This window comes from Botryllus schlosseri, chromosome 5 (genome assembly GCF_051294905.1).
Source record: "Botryllus schlosseri isolate E-star chromosome 5, Bs_hap1, whole genome shotgun sequence".
NCBI lineage: Eukaryota > Metazoa > Chordata > Ascidiacea > Stolidobranchia > Styelidae > Botryllus > Botryllus schlosseri.
Genome location: NC_137240.1, coordinates 6,659,458 through 6,670,651, shown reverse-complemented (window position 1 = coordinate 6,670,651; position 11,194 = coordinate 6,659,458). Strand labels below are relative to the sequence as shown.

Sequence of the window (11,194 nt, the reverse complement as noted above, 5' to 3'; positions counted from 1 at the left end):
CATAGTGCTTCATATATGAGCCGTTGTGGCACCACGGGTTTGAAAACATTATCCCGAAATTCGTTTTTTTTTGTGTAATGATGGGATGAAAATTCACCTTGCCGAGTCAACGACAAAGATTTTCAAGTCGCGACAGTTATAAGTTTAAACTCTTGGGTCTTAGCGGACGACACGATAGCAAAGTCTCATTTGAGAAGTTTGATCGATACCGACCGTTGATGTTGTGCTGAAGTCATATGTCGTGCAAGGACGATGATATATGAATGATGTATGTATAGTCCAATATAACTTGAGAACTTAAAGTGATACGAAGCAACGATTATGCCGGCCCGGACCAGATACGGGCTCAGGCCCGTGATTTATTCGATTTTTAGCATAGCCTGGCTGCGAACAGTTTCGAAAATGCTTCGACGATCGGTTTGTGGCAGTATTCTCAAATTGTGTAATCCAACTCTAAACTAAACCATCAAGAGTTAGCACAATTTCCCCTCAGACCGGATTGTTTGAAATTCTAGTCGGAGTATAGGGTGGATCCGGATTCTCAGATAATAAAACATGCTTACTATCCCGGTGATCAGTTAATTTGCTGACTAATTTAGAGATATCCACTATCCAGTTGCCCGTGTATCAAACTAGTTTACAGTCAAATTGTATTATAAAGATCAATAAACAAGTTATATCTTCAATACTATGCCTGCAATCCATGATGTCATGATAACAACGGCTTAGCCTAGATCTAGAAAGTGCGACTGCTTTAAGTCATTATATCCTCATAAGATCAACGTAGGTTGATATGATTGCGACATGCGTATTACGTAAATGTTTAGTGTATTGTTAGCTATAATCATGCTTGAATAGTGACGTCACTAACATAACTCTTTTCATTGGCACAAAGATTTATGATGTAGCCTACCCTCTTTCGATTATTTCGGTGGACTTGGTTCCCTGTGTATGGTAAAAACAGCAGTGAAGCGGTAGTGAAATTTCAAAACGGTAAAGTCATTGTGCTGCTCGTTTCAGGAAGTGTATAGCCACTACGCAGCTAAATGCCTTGCGATTTGTCTGCTGTTTGCTTGACTCTCAATGTCTACACTCCACAGCTTGTTTGCAATTCGCGCGCTCGGCCCCACGTATTGAAATTTAAGATCTGAAATGCATATTGTTGAGCGATTCGTGTTGGCTTCTAGAGCGCTTTCATTGCTATTGTGGAGATCCTGTTGTCATCACAGCAGGGTTGGACATGTGGTGAGCATGAAAACTGAACGAACAGTTCTGAAGTCATACACTACATAGCAGTGTTGGGATCAAGTCACTACCTTCGAGTCACGACTCACGAGTCATTTCGAGTCATTGCACATTTTGATCGAGTCAAGTCAAGTCAATCGATTTTCGAATGTGACTCGAGTCAAGTCAAGTCAAGTCACGAGTCAAGTCACAATTCAAGTCAAGTTGCATTTTCGAAGTATGAGGTATGGTTACGTCATTGCATTTTGCTAGCTGTCAGAAATACAGATTGAGTGGTCATTGATTCTGGACTCGTGAACGAATATAGAGTTAAATATAAACGCAAGAAGGCGCTTTCCTGCTCACATGTACGTAAAAGTGCTAAACTACGTAAGAAATAGCATAGCCTCGGATTATAGTTACCAGCCAAAATAGAGAATAGAGAAACGAATTGATAAGGTGCAATACATAACACAGTTACAAATTGAGATCATGCAATTCCAGCCTTCGCCAATGGTTGAGGACTATATAAACAAAATTGGAATTCAATTTCAATAAAACAAAAATGTTTGGTTAAGTTAAGAACAGAGAACAGAAATAGACGTACAAGTTTACGACAGCGTAACCTGTAAGCTTCGATCACTTCGTTTGCGATCAATTTATTTGTGTGAGTACAATGGAGGATCAGTAAAACGCACTATCATTGAATGATTGCTCGCTCTCGCGGGTTAGACCAGCGTTTCGCGTACAATCCGAACATATGCAAGACGCAATGATTTTCATCGACATCAATTGCTTGATGACTCGAAATTGACTCGTGAATTTTGCTCCGAGTCACGAGTCAATCCACATTTCTGATACGCCGAGTCAAATCGATTCAAGTCATTTTAGCAAACTGACTCGAGTCAAGTCAAGTCATACGAAAAACGTGACTCGAGTCTGACTCGAGTCTGACTCGAGTCAAGTCATGACTCGAGTCATCCCAACACTACTACATAGCCCATGGTGGCGTTATGGCGTCGGGTAGGCTAGTTCCACAGGTGCCACAACAATAAGTTGCGAGCTCAAGTCCCACTCTAGAATTAGTACCTAAGTGTTGGGAGGTATTTCTAGGCACATCCTCGTCACTTGATCCGCGTAGGCAGACTTGGACAACTAGATAATTCTAGTTTTCTAATTTCACTGAATTATAGCGAAATGCCAGTAATCTAATTCTAATCTAATTTGCGAAATGTTTCTATGCTCTAATTCTAATTCTAATCCTAATTTAATTTGCGATTTGTTCTTGTGTTCTAATTCTAATTCTAATCTAATTTGTGAAGTGTTCCTAGGCTCTAATATTAATTCTAATCTAATTTATTGTTTTCCTGAAAATGCCTGTTTTTCAGGCGGCATTTTGCAGCGAGTTAGCAAGTATATCCCTCTCGCGCAGGGAAATCTTGTGACAAGCCGCCATCGCCTTACTTAGGCCTACACCGTACGGTCGTAGTACGTATTTTGCGACGAATGATAGCCATGCTGGCATAGTAGCTTGTAGTATGCGAGCAATATTCTAGTTTCGATCGCAAACAGAATAACAGCAAAGAAATAGAGGTAGCTATCACAGACTTGTTCACATTAATGGCTTCAACTACACCAACAAAAAAGAGGATGATTACTTCAGATTTAACCAAAGAAAATATATAAGAAGATGAGGTGGAAAGATATTTCGCAGCACGAGAGCATGGACTGTGATGTTTTGAGTTACTGGTAAAGATAGGGTTATCATACGTCCTTTTTTAAGAGGATTTGTCCTCTTTTTTGGCTTATTTAAAAGTGTCCTCGGATAACGCCCTTTTGTCCTCTTTTTTGAGATATTGTCCTCTTTTTTGAGAATTTTGGTCATATAAATAGCAAAATCCTACTGAGATGCTGTAAATCAGCACCGAAGTGACGCTCTGGCGAGTATTTCGGGAGCTTAGCGGAAAGTTGACCTTTATTTTTTTTGTCAACCGACCAACGAGTGGGTAAAATTGACCATTTTTTGAGAATTCTCCTCCGGTTTTGCAAGTCTGAAAATTCTTAAAAAGTGTCCTCTTTTTAGATCTCCAAAATATGGTAACCCTAGGTAAAGAGAAAATCGTTTTCCTCATCTCAAGGCTGCGGCTGCTGGAGAACTCGTAGCCATGACTAATTACTGTAGACTCGTGGGCATGACTCTAGGCCGTTTTCTAAGCGTCTCGGTCTTGGCAGTGTCCCAGCCATCGCACGTCAAAGAAATGTGCTTATTCATATCAGCAGACTCTCCATCTATGGAATGCTGTTGCCATCGCCGAAGCCATTTCAGCTAGTGACAAATAGTGTTGTTGGGCACAGGCAAAAAGCTTTTTTGGAAACAACAACGATAATTTGAATCTGAAATCAATTTTATCATTTTAAAATGCTTTATTTCGCATTCTTCCAGAATCACAGATCAAATATCCGGCTGCAAAATATGACCTCGTGTTGATGACCCCATGTACAGAGCAAAACGAGCCAAGCTTGGTGTACAGACGTTAACCATACATAACCATTGTCATAATCCTTATCATGGTTATGGGGAGGCACTGAGATGTGCTATGAACTGAATGTTTGGCTGTATTTATTTCTCATTCGCCATCTCACATTCAATTTCCAGGTTTTTGCGAACTCAGTAATTCTGATTCTAATTCTAATCTAATTTGGAAAAATGTGTGTAGCTCTAATTCTAATTCTAACTTTAATCTAATTTGGAAAAGCTGAAAATTTTCTAGTTGTCCAAGTCTGCGCGTAAGCGGTGTTTTACAAAAGCCATGGACTGGACAGGCGTGACTTTTGCTACCATCGGCTCAGGAAGCATAATAGAAATATCGGCTTGGTGTAAATGACCAGAGTAGTCGGAACACCATGAATACCAACGACAACAACATACACAGCCTATGGTCGGCGTGTACCTTCCACGGAATTCGCGGACGATGCATGTTTATTTGTGTAGTGTTTACGAGATTTGTTAGGTCTACGTCTGGTCACTTAGGCTACCAGCTCTACAATTTGTAACCTAAAGAATACACTTATAATATATTCTTCGGCAAGACACCACACTCACGTAGCTCATCCAATTTGATTTCCTACATTTATTCCGATGTGTGTTTCGTCTGCTATTGTTGTGATACATTCTGGTAAGTTACAGGGCAATCCCGGTGTCTATATGTATAATATAGCCCGCTTTCCGTAAGACGACCGGCTTGAAAATTTCATTCATACTTATAGCCGTGGAGAATTGAAGTTTTCGTTGGCAGGTTTACGTTTACATGTATTAAATTTCGCTATTCAGGTTTACTTATGCACGTCGAGCTCAACGTGTGAATAAGTGCCTATCGAATAGTGAGATTTCAAAGTAAACCTTATGCTACATGTAATAGTTATGCCTATTGTCCATTTCAGAAGTTCTGAACCGACGGGCCGCAAAATATATATTGGTATTTTATTTTATATGTATAGTGAAAAAGGGGGATTGAAAAATACGTTATAGCTGCTATAGCTGAACCGGCTATCTGCATGTGTGTATAGAACAGATTCGTCGGAGTGTGTTTTATTGACGATGGCTCGATCTTATGAGCCGTGCCGCTCCATGCGATTTGCAGCCTGCAAAAGTTAACATCGAGTCACTATTAGGAAAGAGGCGGACGAACGATTTGTACAAATATACACTACCCAAATGTCTCAATTATACATTTTTCGTCTCAAAGGGCTCACTCTCAATAGTAGCTTTACGTGTGATAAAGCTTCACCTTTCTAATTGTGAATTGAACAGATATGAAAGAAAATGTGCATACTCCATAGATTGTACTTTCCAGCATGAATCCCATCGCTCTTTGCAGTCACCTGGGCAATTATCTTGAACACTCAATATTTAGTGATTTTTTTGCGACCGTGACATGGTTGGAATTCAATTTGACATAACTACTTGACCAGTCAACCGACGGAGGAGTTTCGGTATAGCTCGGATAACGACCATGTCTATACTTGCAACCATTTAATTTCCTTGAGTTGAAGGTTCGAATCCGACAGACGTCGTTTCCAGAATTCCCACCTAAGTGTTAAAGATAAATTTAGGGTGGGTTGCACGGATGCCGATCAATGCGTGATTCGCCGATTACACGTCAGTAATCGACCTGCTTCTGCTGCACAGATGACTATTATTATCCTCTAATCGGAGAATTTTTATCGGCCAAATTTGAACCGCCAAGCGAGGTGTCCAAGAAAGATAATCGACTCTCCGATGCCCTGACATTTCTCGCAGATCAGTCCGAACATATCACAGACAGGGTGTCCAAGTGACCAGACAGTCCGAACATACACCCAACATTATGTTAGAGTGGCGGTACATTTCGAAATTTACCCCAGACAGGATCTTCTAGTGGAAAGACCTTTCGAACATACACCAGACATTATGTCCGAGTGGAGACGTAGTCCGAACACACCCCAGACATAACCGCCATCTGATCCACGTAAGCGGTGTCTTAGAAAAAGCTCAGGACAAATGTGGACCGCAGCTTAACAATCATAATGTACCAGAGTATTCGAAGCACCGTGAATATTAAAACAACAACCCATTTTTTTGTGAATCGTCTTGACACGGGCTATTTTCTTAACTATGGAAAATGACTCGACTCGACTTGAGACAATTTGAGTATTGTCTCTACTTGTACTCGAGTCAGAGCGCACGACTCGACCAAGTCATATGACTCGAGACTCGTTGGGCCAAGATAGGCATTTCGTTGTGACTTCGATGAAAGCAGAGGTGGTCAGTAACGAAGTACTTCTTCTTTTTGAAGTACTTGAAGTAGATTTTTTTTACCCACACTACTTTTTAAGTAGTTATGATTTCAGACTACTTCTACTTCTACTTGACAGTTTTCAGTTTTGTAGGCACAAATAAGCGTAAAATACCTACTTATTTACTTACTTGTGAACCACCACTTCTGCTTCTACTTGAGTAGAAATTCCGGCGTTACTTCTACTTCTACTTGAGTAGCGACGGTGACTACTTTGACCACCTCTGATGAAAAGTAAGCTACTGCGCTATTGGTATATCGTCGATCAGTACTAGTATTTGTAAAATAAGGCAAGAAACTGTGTAAGGTGAGGAAAATTCCTATATTATGAATGCGAGGCTTTCAATATCAGCCAAACAGAGTTGTAAAAAATGATTTGATCGGGATTGAACTCGAAAATGAACAGTGAACTTAATGACTTGCACGCGGACTCGAGTTTTAACACTGTGGCTCGGACTCGAATCTTTGAACATGGACTTGAACTTGACACGGTGGTGAATCGAAAATGACATCAGTACTAAAACAACAACATCATCTCCTCTCCGCCGGTTCCGTCATTTTCCCACACGAATAATACATGTTCTTGCCTGGTGTTTACCAGTCGCTTCGTCGCTTCCGCTTTCGCTACTCTACAAAATACGGGACCCCCCAATTATCGGGAAGTTAAAAGATATTGAAGGCACGCTATTATTCATCTTGAGCACAATATCTTAGCACAATATTTATTGCCCATGCTCGTTGCATTTGTACCGCGGGACTCAGATTGCAATGACAGGGCCATACCGTGCGATATTCGGCCAAGGTTGTAACGCAGGCGATCATTCTGGAATCGCACTTTGTGTTGGCTAAAACTTATCAGCCTTGGTGTGTCTTCTTGGCGCCGAAAAGCTGGTGCCTAATAGCCCCGCAACCGCAGGCAGGACGTACGTATACAGTTATATTCTATTCGGCACTTCATGCGTAATTTTATTAAGGTCTATTGTTTATTGTGATTTATCGAGGGGCGGGTGCTTGACACTTCAAAAACTACTGAAATTATATATCGCGCCAAGCTCGAAGACAAATGTCCAGCTGAATACACCCGCTCAAAAATACTACACCTTCTATAAATTTACGAGAAATTTAGGGGGCATGGTCCATTTGGCTCCTCCTGACCAAGCCAGTGACAATACCTTTGGTCCTTTCGGCATCATCCTATCTGTTCATTACATCGTATTGTATCTTGTGTATCGCTTTACACATTGCGTGCGTGTCCTGAGAGCACGTTTTGTCCTGCTTCCTTTGAGTTGACTCTTGCGTATCAGGAACCAGAAATATGATAAGTGGCATTTCACACAGATGAGTGAAATATAGATGACAAGAATATTCGGATATTTTGGTTCAATTTGATGACTTTAGGAATGAATGCAGTTATAGCGATTTTTGCTCAAGAATTAGCGACATCTAGCGATTTTTACCGCCAGGTTTAGCGATTTTGGTTCAACCAGAGTTGGTAACACTGATTAGGCCATATGTACCTCTGAGCCCCAAGAGGTGAGGTATAATTACACGGCTGAGCGTGAGCATGTTGCTAATTGACCATATTGAAATGTATGTGATATGGTGCGTATTTCGAAGAAGTGCAAGTCACTTGACCGAGTCTTCCACTGACGGATGCAAAACCAATACCTTACCGCTAAATTTCATTAGGACGCTTCTCATTGGCAATAGACACACGCAGAAGCAATTCAATTCAAGAATAATATTTTGAATCGTCGATTAATATGATTGTATATGGTCACTGCCGGTAAATACATCAGACCCTATAGCTGGTGTATTCGATGTTAATGAAGGAGTTAACTGTATGCGAACCAATTATCTTGCGTAAGTTTACAACAACATTATTAAGTTAATAATGCATTAATTTCAAACACGCCGCTTCAAGAAAAATTCATGATCCACGGCATTACACCCTTGCGTCATTATCAGCAGCAGCAACCAATTGGTGGGTAATTCTTGTGATCCATCTCGCGAGCCAGTTGACACATGGCGCACGGAAAACACCATTGCAACGTTAAGCAATCGCCCATTATCGAACCCTGCATGGAAAAACATGCCATCACTCGATGTTAAAAATACAACTCTCCTTTGTTTGGTTTAGGCTTAATAACACTGTATGCTATAAGCTGCAAATCAAGAAAGTAGCCAGATTTCATAGTACGTTAATTGAACATTCCGTAGGGTGTAATAATGGTGGCTCATGTAGGCCTACCGCAATGGTGCAACAACTTCGAAGGACAAGAACAATTCAAGTTTAAAGTCATCCATTAAACTCACAGCGATTCCGTGTCTGTTTCTGAAGGCAGCCCGCATTGCGAGATGTCCACCGGGCACACTTCCGAATCCTACTAAACAACTCTCACCCATCCGAACCGACAGACACGCGTAGTAGCAATTTGGGCACCAGAGTGCGCAGCAACCTGCAGACGAACGGACATTTAGTAGGGTTGGTATGTCCGGTTCACAGAGAACCTTGCGTGGTTTATCGTTACGTTCTCTTTTTGAGGAACAACAAAGTTCTGCAGAAACGAAATCATTCAGTAGGTTATAGAGCAGGATAGTAATGACTCGAGTCGCGATTTTTGGTGGCCCGACTTGAGTCAATCTGTGTATTGACGCGACTTGTACTCGAGTCATTGCGCGTGGCTCGGACCAAGTCATACGACTCGAGACTAGGACAGCCAAGACCGATATTTTATTGTAATTTCGAAGAATATTAAAGTTGCCACGCTAGTGGTATTTTGTCTAGTACTGTTGCTTGGAAATGCGACCGAATACTGGTAAAAGTGAGGACAATTGTTATATTATGAATGCGACGCGTTCGAAATCACACAGCAGAGCCGAAACAAGTGAGTTAAACAAGACTTCAACTCGAAACATCCAACACAATGACGAGAAGCTATTTCTTTTTTTCCTTCATCGGGTCTTTTTTGTCGCCGTTATAACAACGACACGGTGAAAGCATCCCCGAATAACCTCCGACTGAGGCAATCGAACCCAGCCCGCCTGCTTGGATGGCGCCGACGCTCACCACTACTCCATCTCCCCCGACTCAACTCTAAATATATTGTTCACGGCATGCTGTTGGTATAGCACGAAAAGAAATTGTCCCCGGAATCCAAACTCATCCACCACTGAATTGCCTTGTCAATTTGAAACACAGTATTGGATTTTAAGAACGTTAGTGGTAGCTATGGTGTAGCTCGTGTACGGTGAGAGATACACTCCAATGGCAGCTTTTTTGATGAAGCATATCACACAACGACTTCAATATTATCCTACAAATTTACTTACAACTCGTCAAGTCTTCTCCGCAGCTACATAAGCCAGTTGACCACCCCGTTGGCTGTTGATTGACTACTACCGTGGTATTGTTGATTGTCACGCCCGGTTGTTGCATCACCACTGTCGCTGCTGGGGCATTGTATTGCTGAAAAACGTTCGCGATGCATTTTTTAGAGGGTCAATGCCAATCCCAGATATTGTTTTAAGAATATTGAACATACATTTATTTGATAGGTCTGTACTAGGGTTGGGCACAATGATTCGAGTACTCGAATCTGAATCGAGTATTTATTTTGATGATTCGAGTCGAGTAGTAAAAGACGATTTTTTCGAGTATCGAAATTATACGCTTTTCACCACTGAAAGTTAATTTGTCAACGAGTATTATTTACAGCTTCGATACTAGCTACTTTCCACCAAGCCTTGAAACCTAGATTGGCCGTATCATAGCATACGAAACGTATAGTACTAAGCTACGAAGGTTACTGGACGTAGCACATTTCCAAAGTCATGATTATCGAACAACATTGTCACCAAGTGGAATGAAATCGGTATGGTCGAAAAAATACCCAAGTATCTTTTATGGGATGGATAACTGGAATTATATTCATTGTGGTGGTATATACGGTACATATTTGAACTTTGACGTAATACATTTTGTTATGACGTTATAATGAGTGATACTCGATTACTCGACTCGGCTCGAAGCATATTTCGTGATTCAGAATCGAATCACTCAGGTACTGGATTTTGCCCAGCCCTAGTCTGTACGCGTTTGAAACCTGATTTAACTAGAGCTAATGAGGATTAGGCCTACTACCCATAGATTTTTAGAAGATGTGCCAAACAAAATTAGTCACATTGGTAATGCGGTGGCAGAGAATCGCCCAGAAAAGAGGAAAATAACAGGTTTGGTTGCGATCTCAACCCGATAACGGAATACATGCACGTAAATTTACAGAAAAATAGTGTACCAAAGCTACTAACCATTGCTCTAGTCAACCTTCCGAGTGTGTTCCAACGATATAAGGACTACAGTCACTGCTAAAAAGGCTGTAGGTAAAACCATTGTATATCCGTCAGACGATTTATTCAAACCCGATGAGTAAGACACAACTAAATATACGGAACATGTGGCTCAAATGGAATCAAATCACCACTTTTGAATATTATTTTATTGATCGAATGTACAGCGGAATATCAGTCACTCGAAACGAAATTCAAAGCGATTTGCACAGTGAAGAGCAATGAAAAATTAATTAATGATAATATATTACAAATGACCTGACAGAGTCACATTCACATTGCTTCCAGCTAAGGGTTGTATTAAAATCAAAAATCAATTTAAAACAAACATGTTTATAACAAGGCCCTTGTTTAAAACATGTTTTTTATTGTTTTTATAAGCTATGAGGGCACCGACTTTTCAGTTGTGACGTCATAGCGGAATGACATTGATAATTGAAAATATAGGGTAAATAAAGCTTCATTGACGAAATATCTACGTGCTATAGCTGTTGAACCGACTGAGTGTTCTAACCATACCACTTCGTATACGTCTACTATATAGGGTTACATACAACATGTAATTTGGAAAGTATTTACACAAGAATGGCATAATTTTACAACTTAAAAAAGTGTTTTTTTATTTTATTTAAAAAGGCCTTTGTTGAAAACACTGTTCAAAACATGTTTTAAACAAAGTGCTTTAAACAACCATTTGTTTTAAATGCAACCCTACATCCAGCGGTGGAAATCCAATTTATTTGAATGCGTAGGAGCTTGAAAATATTTTTTTCGCTTGACCGAGA

General features: G+C 40.5%; 1 protein-coding gene across 1 annotated transcript; it reads right to left on the bottom strand.

The window, feature by feature from the left end:
* Nucleotides 1-7,785: 7,785 nt before the first annotated feature.
* LOC145438798 (placenta-specific gene 8 protein-like) lies at nt 7,786-10,524 on the bottom strand. The gene is made up of 4 exons (XM_080316145.1): nt 10,371-10,524; nt 9,393-9,528; nt 8,376-8,518; nt 7,786-8,137 (listed from the first exon to the last, which is right to left on the bottom strand). Exons 1-4 carry the CDS (start codon nt 10,371-10,373, stop codon nt 8,024-8,026), a joined length of 396 nt encoding a protein of 131 aa, XP_080172271.1. The 5' UTR covers nt 10,374-10,524; the 3' UTR covers nt 7,786-8,023.
* Between the last annotated feature and the right edge of the window lie 670 nt (nt 10,525-11,194).